General features: G+C 52.7%; 1 protein-coding gene across 6 annotated transcripts in view; it reads left to right on the top strand.

Moving 5' to 3' along the window:
• Nucleotides 1-18,519, top strand: part of MTMR14 (myotubularin related protein 14) — a 59,638-nt gene extending 41,119 nt beyond the window's left edge. For 2 of the 6 annotated variants that reach the window (XM_045023008.1, XM_045023010.1), the window contains exons 17-19: nt 1,287-1,454; nt 13,752-13,907; nt 18,168-18,519. In XM_045023008.1, coding sequence (XP_044878943.1) covers nt 1,287-1,454; nt 13,752-13,907; nt 18,168-18,348 — 505 coding nt within the window. In that variant the 3' untranslated portion in view covers nt 18,349-18,519. Of the gene's footprint in view, nt 1-1,286; nt 1,455-3,175; nt 5,960-13,751; nt 13,908-18,167 lie in introns of those variants that run through there. The other 4 variants (XM_045023011.1, XM_045023012.1, XM_045023007.1 and 1 more) reach the window with 3 other exon arrangements.
• Nucleotides 18,520-18,737: the final 218 nt, after the last annotated feature.

The following is an 18,737-nucleotide window of genomic DNA, read 5'->3' on the forward strand; positions in this document are numbered from 1 at the left end:
AGCTGTGGATTCTCTGGTGTCTGTACTTGTGGTCTCTCTGGAGGGCAGGGTGGCTACACTAGCTTGTAGGGGGCCTTGTATTTAAAACCTTCCTTCAGGGCTCTGCCTGCCCCAGTTCTTGTCACCAGATTGGGCATTTCATTAGCTCTGCTGGTTCGCACTGAGGACAACATTGCAGTGCCAGCAAGAGGGTAAGGACTAGAGAGGGCTTTGGCCAACTGCTCGTCGTTTGGGAGAACGGAGCTAGCGCTCCTCCCAGAAAATCCTTGGTGTCTGAGGAGAACCCTGATTGACTTGCAAGGCTGGGGGGTCAGTCCATTGGCAGGCATGTAAGGGAAGCAGTAATGGCTTTCAGCCAGGAGGCGGTGGTGGGCAGCAAACTGGACAGAAGTTTGGAGTGTGGTATGACCAGAAGAGGGCCATTGCAGAGACATGCCAGGCAAGTAGGGAGAGCAGCCCCATCTCTAGAGCTGTGATGCGACCGCACCCTTCAGCGGGGGCCCAAACGGAGGAGTGACAGCGATCAGAGGCCGGGCACAGCTGACTGACTTGTCAAGAAAGATTGAAGGGACGCAGAGACCCCTCACCTCCAGCTGCTTACACAGTTTTATTCACCTGAGTATGTCTACACTGCTGTGAACCCCCACCGCTGGCTGCGTTGGTTGACCGGCTCTCGGGAAGTAAAATTGCAGCATAGATGTTTGGGGTCAGGCTGCAGCCCAAGCTCTGGGTCCCCACGAGGAGGGAGGGGTCCCTGTGCCCAAATGTCTACAAGTCAATTTTACAGCTCCGCAGGCCAAGTCAGCTGTCACGATCCAGCTGCAAGTATTTCATTGCAGTGCAGACATACCCTTCATGACAGCACTGCACGCGTCTATGGGCATTCACTGGAGTCGTCTTTCTGCAGAGACATGCTGGGAGGCCTGGCGCTTGGGGCATGTCAAAATTAGATGGGACAGAACATTAGAATGTGCCCATATGGGCCGATCCTGCCCTGGCCCCAGGTGATGGGCCGGAATGGCCTCTTGCTCCCTCTCTTCTCTGACGTGCCGCACTCCGGAAGTGTGAGCTGGCTTGGTGGGGGGGTGAGAGCTCAGCAGATGCTAGGGGGAGGGCACATCTGTCTGGCAGACTCTGCTGGTGCAGTTACACCTGACTAATTCGTCGTCCTGGGCTCGGCGGGAGCTGAATCTCTGTAGTTGGGGGCGGGAATCTCTGCCCTGACATGGAATGGCTTCCTGCATGGTGAAGCTGACTTCTCACCCAGGCCTCCTGTTGTCCTGCAGGAAGAAGAGCCGCACATCCTCTCCCCAAACGGTGCTCTGGAGTCGGACCCCACAGTCTGAAGACAGACCGCCTTACCAGGAAGCAAAGTCCTCTAGCTCCTCCTCCTCAAACCATTCTGACACCTTCCTGAGGGTTGGAAGCAGCCCACTGGAGGTCCCGAAACCCAGGTGAGGTGCACCAAAGCAGACCATTTCTTAGCAAAATGAAGGTTGGGTATAGGGAAAGAGAGCTGCATTCATGCTGCTCTGAAGACCTGATGTACAGTGGGTTCATAGACTGAAGCTCAGAAGGGGGCCATTATCTGTATAATACAGGCCAGAGAATTGCTCCCTGATTCTTGCCTCAGTCCATATGCACGAATAACGTGAGTGTGCGGAGGCAGAACTGTTGGTGTCGGTCCCACCTGACATGAACTGCGCGCCAGTCTCAGCCCCGCTGATTCAGTAAGTACAGGGTCTCTGGTCTCTCCCTCCTGCATGCTCAGCTCTCCCGGTGCTGGAGTGCGCTCTGTGCTTGGAAGCAAGTGTTCAGTAGGTGCACAGGAGACTTGAAGCAAACTGTCATGTGGAGGCGGGGGGCCTGGGACCTGCTCCAACTGAATTACACCCGTTGACATCTCAGTCTGTTCCCCTGAGCCCCTGGGCGCCCCTGGCAGAGGATGTAATCGTGAAGAGTGAGCAGTGAGGCTTGCACAGTGCAGGGGCTCTGAGCCTGTACGTCGGGCTCTGTGGTGGCTGTGCTTTCCCACAGTGCAGGGGGGTGTGGGGAGAACCCAGGGAAGCCAGGAGATTAGCCGGGACACAGGCTAAATCTTGGGCTGAAACCAAGTGAGTTGCTTTCCATAACGAAGGGCATCCCAGCAGCCTCTGGAGTCTGATCACTGCCTTTGTGCAGCACCAGTGAGCTGGGGTACTCGGGCGGGGAGCCTGGGGAGCGAGGGGTGGAGAGGAGGAGCCTGTAGCTACGACTCTGGGTGTTGCGGGCCAGTGAAGGAGATGTTGTTGTGAAGCCCTTGTTCGCTACTACGGGGGGGTTTCCTGCTGAGTTGTCGCCTCGCTGGCGACTCCCATCACAGCAGCCGCCATTTAAATTGTATTGACCTCTCCTCAATTCAGAGAAGCCGAAGGAAAACAGAGCCTTTAATTGCACTTGGTGTGTGTGTGTGGAGTCTGTGTTACAGAGAGAAATCCCTGACAGTCTCCAGAGCTAGTTTGAAGGGGCCTCTCTCTGCCGCAGGCAGTCATTTTGATTCTCTTCAGCTGCTGCTGCCGTTTTGTCTTGCAATGAACAGGCTCAGATGCGGGGAAGATAATGGTCCAAGGAGGGCTGGGGGGAACAGCAAAGAGAAATGCAGCTTCTGTCTCTTGATGGCTGCTTTTGCTTGCAACCTCCCTGCTGGAGTAACGTAGGCCCAGCGTAGCCCCTCACTGACACGGGCTAAGCTGCCTCTCTGGTCACAGGCTCCCAGTCTGCTGTCAAAGGAGGCGCTGCCTTGGCAGCTCAGCCAGACTTTTTGCCTCTGTCTTATAAGAGGGGAAGGAAGAGAAACAAGGTGGGGGAAGGAAAAGTGACCCCGGGGAGGGATAATAGCAGAACCCTGGTGTTCAGGATTTAGCAGAAGCCGGTGCAGCTGATGTCCCTCCCTGAGTCTGTCTGGGTAGGATGGTGAACACCCAGGAGGGTTGTGCTGGATTCTGGGGTCCCAAAAGCTGGCTGGGGAGAGGCAGTAGCAGCCAGTTAGGGTAAAGTTTGTTCATATGCCCTGCTGGTAGCTCTTTCTCTGCCCTGATAAACAGTGCCCAAGCAGGGGTGGCAGTCTCATGCTGTTAACTGGGACCAAGCACAAGTACACTGCGATTTCCACTAGGACCATTCCTCCCCTTGCTAGAGTCTTCCAGCTCGTCATTACGCTGATCCGTGACTTCCCCAGGAACTCTGAGCACAGCTCTTCTAACGTGACCAGTCCTGTTCATACTGGCTCCAGCCCTGGCTGCCTTGTGGAGACGGTTGTGTGTAATGGGCTGAGTTGGACTCTTGTTCCCTTGGGCAATTGGAATATACAGGCTCCCACACAAGAGCGTGGGGTGGGGTGGGGTGAATCGGGGCTGGACTCTGCAGCAGTAAATACTGGAGCCAGGAGCGCAGAGGAGAACATCAGTAATAAGGCTGAGGGGATCAAGTCAGCTGTGTGCAGACAGCTGGAACCTCTCTCGGCCAGCAGCTCCAGCACAGAGTAGAGATGTGCTTCCCTTGATACAGAAGCAGCTTGGATTTCCTCTCCACCCCTGTGTCCCCGAACGCCAGCTGTAAGCTCATGGCTGGGTGACCCTAGGGAAAGAGGTGCAGTTGGCAGGGCAGCAGTTGATCTAGTCCTCTGGATCCAGTTACACTGCTCCAGCTCCCACTTCCCCGCTGAATCCAGCCACGCCTTGGTCCACACACAGCCTGCTCCAGCTCCCACTTCCCCGCTGAATCCAGCCACGCCTTGGTCCCTACACAGCCTGCTCCAGCTCCCACTTCCCTGCTGAATCCAGCCACGTCTTGGTCCCTACACAGCCTGCTCCAGCTCCCACTTCCCTGCTGAATCCAGCCACGCCTTGGTCCCTACACAGCCTGCTCCAGCTCCCACTTCCCCGCTGAATCCAGCCACGCCTTGGTCCCTACACAGCCTGCTCCAGCTCCCACTTCCCCGCTGAATCCAGCCACGCCTTGGTCCCTACACAGCCTTCCGTCCTTCTCCAGGGATTGAGCTGATCACTCCTGGGCGAGCCGGGGGCATGGTCCAAATACACCCTCCTAATTAGAGACTGACATGGCTGGGGCCTTCCCCTTGGCCTGAACTCCATGAATGGTGTCTGCATGTCCTATTGCTCGGGAGAGGAAGGGATTGCATTGCCTCACTCAGCACTGCTGGTGCCTCCTCTCTGGCTACGTGAATCCAGGTCACAGAGGGTCTATAACAATCTCCAGCTGAAGTTCTACCTGGGGATGGGGGGAACATACATTTGAATGCAAAATAGTCAATATTATTATTTCCTCTCTAGTGTGTTTCATCAGTAGATCTCAAAGTGCTTCCCACTCATCAGTGTATTTCTCCCTACACCGCCCTGTGAGAGGGGAGAACATGACTCGCCCCATGGTATAAAGGGGGCCTGAGGCACAGAGAAGCTAGGTGACTTGTCCCCGGTCTCCCATGGCCCAGGCCAACACCCTACCTACTGACCTGTCCATCCAGCATCACTGCTGGAGGCAGAGGGGAGCAAGGAGGAAGCCCTTTCCCTTGGCCCCTTACGAACAGTGTTCAGCAGCCAGACACTTGGCTGGAGTGTCCTCACGGGAGTGGCTGGAGTCCACTGACTGCTGCCAGAAATGCTCTTGTCTCTACAGCTGGAGGCTGGTTCCTGGGGAAGGTCTAAACTGAGGAAATAACTGCACTTGACTATCTAATCCTCTGGCCATGTGGTCATGGCAACAAAACACTTAGCCACGCAGCAGCAGCAGGGGAGACATGGACTGTTCTTAGTGGGCCAACAGCACTTCAAGCAGCTAATCCCAGTTGTTCCAGGTGCAGCCAGAATGGAGAGCAGAGTAATGCCGACAGACGTGTAGTGGAGGAAGGGGAAGGGCACCAGGATGACCCTTTAGGTGTTTCCACTGGGGCATCCTCGAAGGAAATGTTGCATATGTTACACTTGGCCAGTGTGTGGGCTTCTCCAGGGGCTGGAGCTTCTGTCATACTAATAATGTGATTAGTGGCCCATGACCCAGTCCAAAGGCATCGTCAGATGTCAGGTCTCTGGTTGACAGAAAACCACTTCCCACCACACCTCTGCATAGGCTGTGTCCCAAACTTGCCAGGCATTTGCAGAGCAGGGCATGATGGTCTCTCCAGCTGATTCCTTGTGCCCGTGTGGACTGAGCTGTCGACAGTGCCCTGGAGCTCATGTTTCACATTACTGCTGGGAGTAGTAGCTGGTGAAGCTGTAGAAAAATGCAGTGTGTCTGTGTTGGGGCATTGACTTGCGAGCACACACCTCGTGACGCTGGATTAGCAAACTGGACAAACGTTGCCCGTGCTTTCGTTAAGTCTATTAACCAACCCTGGTGTGCTGTGTTCTGTTAAGAGGCAAGGAACCCAGCCCGGGGTCTTCTGGTGGTTGCGTGAATCACAGGAAATCCTAGCTCTTTAGATGCTGCTGCAGCCAGTTCAGTAAAGTGCTCTGACTGCAAAGAGCGGCACCCCAATGGATGTGGCTACTCAGTGGAATCTGTGGATGCCGTAGTTGGTGACCATAATGTATTCTCTTCAGCCCCCACTGGGAAATTTTTTCTCACAGTTGCTTTGAGGTGCTTGGTAGCTAGAGGTTTTACCATGTCTGTGCTGGGCATCTGTCATTCTCTATGTCCTAAAGAAAAACGAGGCCCAAAGCTTGCCAGGACCAGGACTGAAACACCTGACTGCAGAAGGAAATGAGGAGTCTTTCCAGAACTGAAGCTCTAATTATGCTACAAATTGAACTGATACTGTGGCGAAGAGTGTGACATTGCCAAGATCCTGACTGAGGTCCCAGAAGACTGGAGAAGGGCTAACGTTGTGCCCATCTTTAAAAAGGGGGGAAAGGAGGAGCCAGGGAACTATAGACCAGTCAGCCTGACTTCGATACCTGGGAAGCTACGAGAGCCATGTATAAAACATTTCATTTGCGAATACCTGGAGGATGGAGGGATGATCACCAGCAGCCAGCATGGATTTACCTAGAACAAATCCTGCCAAACCAGCTTGATTTCCTTCTTTGACAGGGTAACTGGTTCGGTGAATAGGGGGAATGTGGTGGACATAATATACCTGGCCTTTAGCAAGGCTTTTGACACAGTCCCACCTGACATTCTGATAAGTAAGCTGGAGAAAAGCAGGCTCGACAGAACTACCAGTAAGTGGATGCATAATTAGTTAAACAACCGCAAACAAAAGTAACTATGAATGGAATGATGTCGGGTTGGAGGGAGGTCTCAAGTGGGGTTCCACAGGGATCTGTTCTGGGGCCGGTGTTGTTTAACATCTTTATTAATGACCTGAGTGTAGAAATAGAGAGCAGACTGATCCAGTTTGTAGATGACACAAACTGTGTGTGGGGGGGAGGGTTGCCAACACTTTGGAGGATGGAGCTAAAATTCAAAGGGATCCTGGTGAGTTGGAGAACTGGACTATAGACAACAAAATGAAATTCAACAAAGACAAATGTAAGGTGCTATACTTAGGGAAGAAAAAACAAATGCACAAATACAGAATGGGGGAAAACTGGCTTGGCAGCAGCACTGCTGAGAAGGATCTGGGTGTTGTGGTGGATCAAAGCCTCTCCATAAGTCAGCAATGCGACGCTGTTGCAAGAAAAGCAAATGCAATTTTAGGTTGCATGAACAGAAGCATAGCATGCAAGTCACAGGAGATGATAGTATCGTTCTATTCAGCGTTGGTTAGATCTCAGCTGGAGTAGCGGTGTCCAACTTTGGTCACCAGTGTATAGAAAGGATGTACAGAAATTGGAAAGGATCCAGAGGCAAGCGACAAAGATGATCAAAGGGAAGGAATGCAGCCATACGAGCAAAGGCTGAAGGAACTGGGTATGGTTAGTTTGGAAAAGAGGAAATTAAGGGGGAGGGGATCTTATAGTGGTCTTCAGATACTTGAAAGGCTGCCACAAAAAAGATGGAGAAAAGTTATTCTCTTTTGCCACCAAGGGCAGGACAAGAAGCAATGGGCTCAAACCATAGCATAGCAGCTTTAGATTAAAGCACAGAAAAAAATTCCTAATTATAAGAACAGTAGGACAATGGAACAGAGGTCGTGGAAGCTCCTTCACTGGAGGTTTTCCAAAGGAGGCTGGATAGCCACCTGTCTTGGTTTAACATAACAAATCCTGCACCTTGGCAGGGGGTTAGACTAGATGACCCTTGCGGTCCCTGCTTACGTGTAGTTCTGTAATTGGCATGTGGCTTATGCTGCAAGGGAACTGTGCTCGTACAGTATTGTGCTCCAGGATGCTACAGCATTAAGAAGACTGGTAAATAGGTGCCTGAGATTTAGCCAATATTGTAAATGCCACTAGCTGCCAAGTGCCACTTACCAGCTGTTTCCATCCGAGGGCTGGAAGGGATTGCAAGAAACCTGCCTGTCCTGCCTCTGGAATCAGTGCTCTAGTCCACTTTGTGATCGTTTTAACCTTCTAAAGAGCATTAATACTTTGCAGCTGAATTTGGTGATGCTTGCACTAGTGTAAGGGTGTAGGGAAATGCAGCCTCTTCGCCACACGGTTTATAACAACCTGGACAAATGGCATGTGAAGAATGGCAGAAAAGGGGTGAGATGCAACCAAGCGGCCAGGCTGGCTGACCCGAGTCTTCTCACACTTCGTAGAAGAGGAACTAGTCTTGGCTGCTGCTGTGCTGAAAGCCTTGACTCCCTCCGTGCAGGCCGCATGCTCGGAAAGCCAGAGAGTGTCTGTGGGAAAAGGTGCTGCATGGGGAGCCATGACCTAATTAAATGGAACCATTTTAGGGTAGCAGTTGCTAGTTTGTGGCCCGCCTAGGGAGCCAGCAGACTTAATGGTCCTGCTGCACTTGCGTAAAGGGACAGCTGTGCCACTCCCCTTTATATTCTGTCCATCTTGTCTCACTAGCCTGTCTCTTGTTTCTGAGGGCTTTTCCTCCCACTCGGGGGGTCTGAGGTTCATTTGCTCTCCGCCATCAGATGTTTGTGAGAAGGGTGCAGCTCTGATGCAGATCCCGCTGTGGCAGCATATAGTTGTGTGCACCCCCTGCAGACACCTTCGTTCCTAATCTATTGCCCTCTTCGGAGCTGAATTGCTGGTGTGCCTGCCACCCAGTCTCCCCTCCCCTGCTCTGTCAGGCCTGCATGTGGCCATCCCCCTCATGGCCCTGGTGCCTGTGATTTGGCTGCGCTCCGCCCTGGAGCTGTAGCTCTTGTCCCTTTCCCAAGTGCTCTAGGGATTATTTCAGTCCTTTGACATAGTTAATGTGGGGCCAGTGGAAACCGGAATGGAATATTAAAATAGACGTGGGCTGCTGTACCCCCACCACTCACTTTCAACCTCATTAAAAACGACTCTTGGTTCGATGCGTCTGCCCCAGCAGGGAGACTCAGAATCCAGGAATCTTGCTACAGAATTTAGGTCCAACTGGGCCTTTATTATTTATGCACTAGGTATTGTATCAGGTGACTCCTATTGAACTAAAATCTCAGTCTGGGATACTGGTTCCTTCCACCTGCCACCACCTCTCTCTTTAGTATGCTTAACCAAGAAAGAAGGGATTCAGTTACAGCAGGGGAGGATGTTTGTAAAGCTCCTAGGTGGAACATGGAGGCCCAGGAAGCTGAGGCAGTTGGGAAGTAGACTGGGGTAAAAGGAGTTTCCAAAAGTTCAACTTCAGTCATTCCACCAAAAATCAAAAGGCCAATGTGGGATTTCCAGGGCCCTCATGAGCTACAGCCATGAAACTTGCTGCACCAAGGCATTATGGGTGGCTGATTGCAACTGGGAATAACTGGGAATAAACACTTGAAAGTTTGAAAAGTCCTGTTTCTATCCTAGGTCACCAGAAGGTTAGTCTGGGAACTTACAAAAATGATATAGCTGTCTTCCAAAAAGTGGCCATGTGTGGTTGGGAAAAAAGATATGCAGCTGTCACCAACTTTAACTGATTGTAGCCAAGAAAACTCTTGGAGAAGAATGGCTGCTCAGGCATTGGTGCTGATGATCAGGCCTACCCACAGGGCATGTGTGATGAAATAGGGATGTTCTTAATGTTTGCTCTGAATACTGGGTGGGTGCCTCAGTTTCCCCTATGCCTTTCTTAAGGATCTAGGTGGTGGGATCAGGGTGTGTGATTGTTGCAGAGCCCTAGAGGGCCAGTGTGATGGTGTCTGCACAGAGAGTGGCCGACACCCTGTCTCCTGGCAACTGGTGGCCTGAGCCCCTCCCCTGCAAGGTGCCAACTGAAGGTGTTGGAGAACAAAGGAATCAGGTGGCCTCCTGGCCCGGGAAGGAGACAAAGGCCAGAGGAGGGGCTGGAGGGAGTTTCAGCTGTGAGCTGGCTGGGAAGATGCGGTGGGGGAGGCCCAGAACCGGGGTCTGGGCTCCCCACCCCGCCAGATGGACCTGACTGAGGGGTCCTGTTCTCTGTACCTACAAGCTCTGTTTTGGACTGTTTCTGTCGTCTAATAAACCTGCTGTGTTACCGGCTGGCTGAGAGTCCCTGTGGATCGCAGGAAGTGGGGGGTGCAGGGCCCGGACTCCCCCATGCTCTGTGACACCCAGTGAATCGCAGGAAGTATGGGTGCAAGGCCAGGACTCCCCCATGCTCCGTGACAGCGTGTTGCTCTGCTTGTTTTATTATCCACATCCCTTTGATAAGAAAGGGAATTGGAGAGCAATTGTAACAGAAGTATCCGGAGTATCCCGACCAAGCGCTGCCGACAGCCAAACACACGCTTGTGCAGCGTCTGCGTCGAAGGAATATCCTAATTCCATTTGCCTGTTGTAGATGCAACCTCAACCTCAACCCTGATTGCAGTGTGCAGGGCTGGCTTTCTGACTTGGAGCTTCTGGAGTGGCTAGGATCTGCTCTACAAGAGGAGAAATGGGCATCTGGAGCTGCACACTACCTGGCTTCAAAACCAAGTGTTAAGGCCACTGCTCTGACAATTCTTGGGCCTCCGAACCACTGTTTCTGTTTCAGCAGAACCATAATTGGAGGGTGGCTTCCTGTCTGTCCTCTATGCCAGTTCTATTTCAATGTCTTTACTGTTCTGAACTTCCCCGTCTCCTGGACAGAGCTTTTGTGTGGCAGCACAGTAATAGCCACGTGAAATGGGAATGAGATTCTCCCATCTGGTAAATACTGGAGGATACAGCAAGAGTTGAGGGTGCTGCTGCTCTGGGGCAGTGGGACAGGCAGGACGGGCCTTAAGGAGACTCCACACCACTGATCCAGTTCAAATAGTATTTATCTCCCCTTTGGCCTTGGAGTTGATGCTTTGTGCTTTCTGTTGGCTTTTTCCTCTTTGGCCTGCAATGCGGCCTTTTAAGAACTCCCAAATACAAGGGTTTTAGGCACATCCTTGCACCATTTGGATGCCTTTGGTCCCCACAAGACTAAACCTAAAAGAGCAAATTGCTCCTTGGTGCGAGTGTTTCTGGACTTTCGAGTTCACAGCCATGAGGTGTCTGGCCTGGATTCGTCCTTGTCCATGTCCCGGGTGGGCTTGGAGAATCCAGACACGTGCACCCCATTTTCCCCAGGAGCCTCCAAAGTCCTTGTGGGCACGTTGCTGTCGTTCCACTCCAGGCTTGTCCCTTCCGTTAGCCCTGGCCGGTGCTGAAGGTGGCACTACTGGTGGTAAGCACAGCAGCTGCTGTGTAGTTAGCTCCTCACTGCCTACAGGCTTCAAAGAAGAGGGCTGAAAAACCTGCCTTACAGGGAGACTTCAAAGCTCTACCGAGTCAGCTTACCAAAGAGAGGATCTGAGGTGACCTGATCACTCTGGAAGTGCCTACGTGGGGAGGAGGTGTCTGATACTAGAGGGCTCTTCAGGCTAGCAGACAAAAGCACAAGATGCAATGGCAGGAAGTTGAAGCTAACCAAATTCGGGTTCAAAATAAGAAGCACATTTTTAAGTGGGGGTGATTAACCATTGGCCCAACTTCAGGTGTGACTCCAGATTTGAATCTGTTTCCCCCTAGGGCAGGCTGTCCAATCTCATTGTGGGTCTGCGGAGGCTATAAAACAAATGATTTTGGCAGAAGACAGTTCTTTACAGTCGCCCCTTTTTCTAGAGCACTGGCACATTCCTGTCTGCCTCCAAGCAGTCTCTTTTCTTCCCTCTGCCTCCAAAACCTTGGTGTGCCATTAGTCTCACTGCCTGGACTTCTGCAGCTGGGATCATCTCACCTCGACATGAACCGGGCCTCACCTAGTGACACCAGCAGAGTACTCCTCTGTGTGTCCCCTGGTAATGGCTCTGCTGCTCTCCCCTGCCTTACTGACCTCACACTCAGAATCCATCCTAGCTCCTCGCCCTCCGCTCTTCTCTCACTAGCTGGTGCCCCTGCTCTCCCTTCTGTGCATTCACTCTGGGACTTGTCTCATCCTTCTGCACCCTGGCTTCTTCTCAAACTCAGCCCCTCCAGAATAGATCTCCTCACCTGTCTGCCCAGCCCCTTCCCCTGGCTTCTCTTGCCTGGCTTTATTGGCAACTCACAATCCTTCCCATAATCCTGCTGTCATTTCGTGTGTCCCCTCTCCCCATTTGCTAAGTCCTCTTAGCTAAGTCCTCTTGCTGCTTTGTCGAGCTCTGTTTCACCTTTCCTTCTGCCTGCCTGCAATGCACCATAGCTACTGTCACCTTCCTGGGTCTGGCCTCCCTGCCTCTGATTGCCCCTTACGCCCTCCAAAGGGACAGCTAGTGTCCCCTTCCTCACCTCTTCTTTGAATTCCCATTGCTACAGCCTTGTCCTCACCAGACGCCAGCCCTCACCTGCAGTTCCACTCTCATTTCCCTGCTGCCCCTTGCTTCCTGTGTTCTTCCCAATCCTTTCCCCTCTTCTGGCTATCAGCATTGTACTGTCCTCATCTGCCCAGCGTCCCCTCTTCCTTCAGATCGCTGCTCCTTTCTCTCAAGGAGATCTAAGGGGGGAGGGGGCGAGCACCTCTGAACTGTGGCTTTGGGTATAAGGAGCTCCGTGCGCTGGGGCGTGGGATGTCCTTGTTACCGGTCTGCAAAGCACCGTGTAAGTGTAGCCTTTTGGGAGCAAACTGGCTTCTTTACATTTGTCCCCTAAACCTTGTGCTTCAGCGACGCCCACCTGCCATAGCAGGGAATTCTTCCCTACAGCAAACGTCACTTGGGCTCAGCCCTCCGAACCTGGCTTCTGTGCTTCCACCTGTGACATGCAGCGTTCCAGCGCCCATTGGAGCGGGCTCTGCTCTTACCACCAACAGCTCTTACTGCTCTTTCCTGGGAACCAGGAGATCCTTCTTCCATCATCATTCTCCGGGGAGGGGATCCCCAGAAGCTTTTATCTGCTGGGACGGGAGTCCTCGCCAGGGGGCGCGCAGCAGAATCCCTGGAAGACCAATGAACTGGAGAGTCTGGGGACAGGGCTCTACATCTCTCAGCACAGGCACCCAGGTAAAAGGCATGTGCTAAGCTTTAACAGCCAACCCCCATTCTGGGAGAGGCCTGTGCTCTTTCTGATCCATGTTAAGAATCCAGAGGTTGTCGCATTGAGAACCAATCAAGTGTCTCTTATGTAGGTGTCATGGCCTTTTGCAGCTGGAGACACTCTATTCTCTGTATGTACTGGTGACCTCTAAGACTCTGGATGGCTACTGCTGGTCAAAGGCAAACGCCAGCCCTTGGCAATGCCAGCAGCTGCCCGAGCTCCAGGCTGTGATGGCATGCTCATAGCCCCAGGTTTTTCTTCAATTCTTCCTTAGGTTGCTACTGTAAAATCAGAAAGTAAACAGCAATGCCGGCTTGCTCCCCAGCTCCCCACCATCATGCTGTTACACTCAGAACCACCTTTCAGATTGCTGAGAGCTCTGCGTTGTGGACCATGTGCCTACACTGCCACGTTGCAGGGTCCAATGACTTTAGGCAGTTCCAGGCATCTGCTCATGGAGATTGTCAGAGGAACTCCCCAAGTCCACTCATGTTTCTCTTCCTGGTAGGGGGCTGCATGCGTTGAGTACATCCTCTTCTCTGGGCTCCTTTTCCTGTCCTGAGGGTCTTTGGCCTAACTGCCTGCTACTGCAGCATCCTGCTCCTGACGAGTGAATACAAAGCATCTTCACAGGTCTTCAGTTCTGTGCTCGCTGGGCACACCAGGCTGCTCTGCCTTCTCCCCTAAGATCAGGGTTCCCGCAGGGACTCGCATTCCACTGAGTGCAGAAGCAGGGCTCTCGAGGACTCTCCCAAACTGTCTCCAGTACATGAAGGCACCAGACAAGCCACATTCTTATTCTCAAAGTCCCCACAGTTGCATTTAGATGTGTTAACAGCTGAAGTGGGCTGTGGAGGGATCCCCTTTGCGGAGCAGTGTCCATGGTTCTGGTTCTGGGGGCAGGACGTGCTGGTGGGTTTCCCTGTTCCTGCATGATCCTCTGTTTCTTGCTAGCTTTGCTCTACCAAGTCACAAATGAATCTACTGCTTTCTCAGTCACAACCAGCTTGGCTTCTCCTTTTGCTTTTGGAAGGAAGGTTTGCCTTGTGCTATGTGCCAGTACCACTTGTCATCGCACCCTCACCTCCAGCATCACAACGTGCTGGCACAGATGTTGGCAGTCAACCCCACTGTGCCCACTGGCACAAGAGTTTAGCAGAAAAGCCTGTGATTGCATGACTTCACTGACTGCCCCATGTCCCCTCTCTCTTTCTGACCCAGATCAGTGGACCACTCCCTGCCTGGATCCTCCGTTTCTACAGACTTTGGCAGCTGGCAGATGGTAACAGGGTGTGGCAGTATTCAGGAGCATGCAATCCTGAGCACAGACGCCGCTCTCCCTGGCAGCTTCCCGGATGAGCTCCCTAACAGTTGCCTGTAAGTGTACTGAGCAGAGAGGATGGCTCCCTGTGCGTAACAGTTGGCTGGCTATGAAACTGGGACAAGCCAGAGAGCTGCATTAGCCTCAAGAATAATTAGGGCTACCGAAGTCTGCCCTACCTTAATGCTTATCAAAAGTGCATTCTGCCACTGAGCACTCAGAGTTAAGCCATGGCGTACGCACTACCTGGCTTGCTGAGTGCTAGGTGAACTGTGCCCAGCCTTGAGGCAGGGGAAGGAATCCCGGGCTCTTCACTGGAGCCATTGCACCCTTTGGGCACAAGTTCAGAGAGAGGTTGCAGTTCTGCCGTATAACACTGCGGGGGAATGGGAGGAGTCAGGCCTGTTTCTTAGCCTCTCTGGGCCTGTTCACACAGCAAAGAAGAACCAAGCTGACTTGGACTCGCAGGGCTGTTCCATTGCTATGTTGAGTTCTGGGCTCCAGCCCGAGCCTGGAAATCTACCCAGCAGTGAAACAGCCCCACAGCCTGAGTTGGCTGGCACAGGCCAGCCAGGGGTTTTTCTTTGCTGTGTAGATAGACCCTTTCTCTCTCCCATGTTTTAGAATCACCGAACTGGAAGGGACCTCAAGAGGTCGTCTAGTCCAGGCCCCTGCACTCAAGGATTCCAGACCCTCCAAAATGTTTGAGCTGCTGCTTTTTTCCCCCCACCCTCAGCTTGTCCACTTGCTCGTGCGTGGTTCAGTGCAACCCACGGTGCCAAATCAACACTGACATTTGCTTCGTAGAACTGTTGTGACTCAAACACTTTGCTCCACAAACAGAAAGTTACTTGTGAGGGAACTTCAAAGACATTAAATGCATTTTAATTGCAACTAAAAAAATGTAGGCTGGTGCCTCTACCCTCTGAACTGTCAATCTAGTGATTGCAAAGTGGTGGATTCAGTCAGTGCACTGCACTGTGAGCTAATCTTATTGCTCTAGTTTTGAAAACAACTGCACTGCTCTCTCCTAGCATCCTTTTAACGTACTGTGAGTGAGGGCTTCAGGAAGCCTCATAAAATGGGGTGAGGTGGAGGGTCGGAGACCTGGAAAACACGTTTCTTTTGAGACAAACTGTCCGTGCGACCAGCCGTATTTGATTAAATGTGACCATCTGTTGTCCTGCAGGCCAGAACCATAGCAGCAGCTTCTGTACCTTCCTGCACTGCTGCAAACCCTAAACTAACAGCCAGAAACCCTGGGAGGGATGCTGGGCACGACCTCAGAAAGGCCTCTTCTAACCTGAGCTTCAGCCACACAAGGTGGTGACAGGTCCTCCTTTGTGAGAAGCACTCTGTGCAGCTCTGAGATGTGATTGACAGCCAGGAAGGGGTGGGAGGAGACATCTTGAAGGACATAGTGTCAATGAATAACCAGTTTAATCCATCTCCTTTGGTGGCTGCTGCAGGTTTCTTACCCAATACGTAATGCGTCCATTCCCCCCGGCTCGGGTAGCTGCAGTGCCCCGGAACAGCTAGTACTAACAATGTGGGATTGCAGCTGAGGCTCACTCTGAAGCCTAGGTGGGTCTGGCCTCAAGCCAGCGCAGTCTCCTGGAAGTGTTGTCTCTGGTTTGGGATTTCAGTGTGAAGAGTCACTAGCTCCACAGCTGTGACTTGTGGGTCCTGGCTGGGTCCTGCTGCAGTGGACACGTCTGCACCTGGAATCTGGAGCATGTGACGTGCTCAGAGTGTAACTTCTGGGCCCAGCCAGACCGAGGGCAATGGACAAGGGAGAATTGCTCATTTCCTCAGATTTGTATAATCGATTAACCACTGCTACCCCCAAAATATTCACAACTGAGACCGTGGCCCCAATGTCCACCTGCCTTGGCTATCCATGGCTTTCAGACCTGTAACCTACCTAAGCTCCACACGCTGGGGCTAGACCGGCCATCGGGAATGGTCTGCCTGTGGGTCAAGTGGGGTAATCCAGGGGACTTCTCCAAGCCTGATCTGGGGTTCAGGTCCTTACTTCTCTGCTGAGTAGCAGCCTTTGTTGGTAACAGTTGCAGCTGTCTCCTAGTTCAGGATGCAAACCCGTTTCCATTGTAATTCCCTCTGGGTATGCAGCTTGCACCTAATGGACTGAGCTTTCCCAGGCTTGCTCCCTGCTGACAGGACATTTTCCAGAGTCGTTACGCAGAATCTCTTGTGGGCCTCTACCAAAAAGGCTCCAGTTTGGCGTTTTGGCCTGGACATAGTCTTGCCTCATGCACTGCATCCTCTTGCCCCCTTAGCTGGGGTTTAAACGTCCCGTGAAGCTTTAACACCTCCGCAGTATCCGAGCCTACCATCTATACGATGGCAAACCTGGGGGACTGGCTGAAAGCCTGCCTCAGATCTTTGACTGCTCATCAGTGGATGTATGCATGACTGAGTCTGCAGTACTAACAACCATTAGTTGACCTCTCTCTGTTGAAGGAAACCAGGCCACCTTTTTTCCTTCAAAAATAAACAGGGAATCTAAATATGAAGCACTACAGTAAAGCTGTGCAGGTAAGCAGCTGAAAGTTGGGAAGTAAATACATGGCAAGTCCAGATTCACAGCCAAAGATGTGCCCTTGGTTCTATGCTGCATGAAACAGTCTGATTATCTGAACAGTAGGAGATTTTTTTATTTGTCATATAAATATGTAATTCTTTTTTTGAATTTTAACAAGTTGCCTTAATATCCTGAGCCAGGGAGTTCCACAGACTAAAGTATTTCCTCTGTATCTGTTAAATGTGTTACCGCCCCAGCGTGCCCTTCTCCTTGGCTTTTAGGAAAGTAACTAGCGGCCTAGATGGCTGCCTCAGTATCACTTGGTGTTTTTAAGCCTCCCACCAGATCTCCCCTCTTGCTGCTGTTTCCGGACGAATGCTGTTGGCTGTAGATGGTTAACGCTTCCACTCACTAACTGTGCCAAGAGAGAGCCAGACAGGCGCTAGTGAGATTAAAGGGAAGTCTCTAGGGGAAGGTTTGTGCTCTGCCCTTGGCATGACCTTTGAGGAATGTCTTATTCTCTCTGGGAACCACGCTCTGTACTTGTTGGTGGAGACACAGCAAGGACTGCTTCAATCCTAAACCCTACAACAGCTGCCTTTGAACTGTAATCACTCTCATCTAGAATATCATGTTATCTTCTCTCTCCTCCCCTGCCCTGAAGCTGTACCTAGAGCAGCTGGAGAGGAGAGCAGGTCCCAGGGGAACCAGGCCCTGCTCTAGGAGAGTGACGCAGACACAGTCCAGGCTTGCAGCGGAACAGATGTGCAAAATCTCTTCACTCTAGTGCCTGTGGCTGGAACCCTTGGGGCTTTCACCCACTCACCAATCCCCCATAATCCAGCCTAGCTTGTCCCGTGCGCAGAGCCGGCTGTATGAGGACGGGGGGTGAAAGGGGCAGAAGAAAGTGGGGAATACCCAAAGCTCCCTAAATGCTATCACTATAATCGTCAGTCCAGAAAAATCCCAATGCACCCAATTGCAACTCCCTACCAAGGAAGTGAAGTGTAGTAGTATCCACTTAAACTGAATGTGGGACCCACTTAGGTTGGAATTTGGCCAGGATCCAGGGTAAAATCTGACCTGTGAACTCAGAAATGAAGTGTACCATTTTCCACACAAACGGTTCCTAAGAGCCTTGCAGATGGGGGCAGGTGAAGCAAAAAGTGAGGTATTGGCAAGGGACAATGGAGCTGCAGCAAGGCTCTGCCAGATGGCAGGAGCTGCCCGCCCAGCTAGGGGAAGGGCCCATCAGCTGCAAAGCCGACTGCTGAGGCCAGTGTGGACTGAGGGAGACAGCTCATGGTGCTGTGTGCTGGGAGGTCTGGGACTGTTGTAAAACCGAGGGATGGGATGGAGAGGGTTTGGGTCGGGGAGGGAAGCAGAGAGAAGGGCTGGTTCTGCTCCCTTCATAGGGGGGAGAAAGCAGCACCCGCAGCACTGAGGCCCAGGTGCTGGAGAGTTGGGGCTTGGAACCCTGAGACGAGGCTGGAATGGGGCCAGGACACCAGCCAGGATCCCGTACTCTAGCACCAGCTGCCAGGGACTGGTTAGTAACAGGTTCTACCTGGGAGAACCTTTCTGCTGCCAACTCCCTGGCTTGGAACCAGCTGGCGTTAGCTGGCAGGAGGTCGCAGCCAGACTCCATGGGGGGCTGTGGTGTTCCTGCCTTGCTAGGGGAAGGGCTGATGTCTGCCCCCTGTGGGGTACAGCTGGGGCTAGCTGGCTCTAGCAAAGGCTGCTGCTGACCCCTCCCCCTTCTGTCTTGCAGGCTGGTGCCAGTGGCAGGCCGTGAGTCCCGCCTGGAGGAGGTGCGCTCTGCTTTCCTAGCCACCTACAGCAGCACCATTGGCCTGAAGGCTGTGCCATCCAGCCCCGCCGGAGCCCTTGGGGGCCTGCTGGAGCAGTTTGCACGGGGCGTTGGACTGAGAGGAAGCAGTAGCACCCTCTGAACATGTTGCACACCTTGGACTGGCTCCTATGTGTGTCCAGCAGCTGAAGGAACCTAAAAGCCATGCGAGTGCCAGAGCTGCCCCTTGGGCCTGTCCTGCAGCTGGGGCTCCTCCCCCGTGCCAGCCCTGACTAGCTGTGACACATCTTTTCAGTAAAGGCATCTGCACCACTGCCTTTGCCCTGCCTCTTGTTTCAGGCCACGGCAGCACGGCGAAGGGGGGGGAAATGGCCTTGGGTGCTTCCGTGTGGTCGGAGTGGGAGCGGAGCCAGGTGGCTGCTGGCAGACACTCTTTGCCTGAGTCTGCTTTGGCCAGCTTGGCCACTAGGCTGAGCTCCTGCAGGAGCCTGGCCCCAGGGCTGTGTGCCATGGACATGGGCAGGGCTGCAG

This window comes from Mauremys mutica, chromosome 7 (assembly GCF_020497125.1).
Source record: "Mauremys mutica isolate MM-2020 ecotype Southern chromosome 7, ASM2049712v1, whole genome shotgun sequence".
Classification (NCBI taxonomy): Eukaryota; Metazoa; Chordata; order Testudines; family Geoemydidae; genus Mauremys; species Mauremys mutica.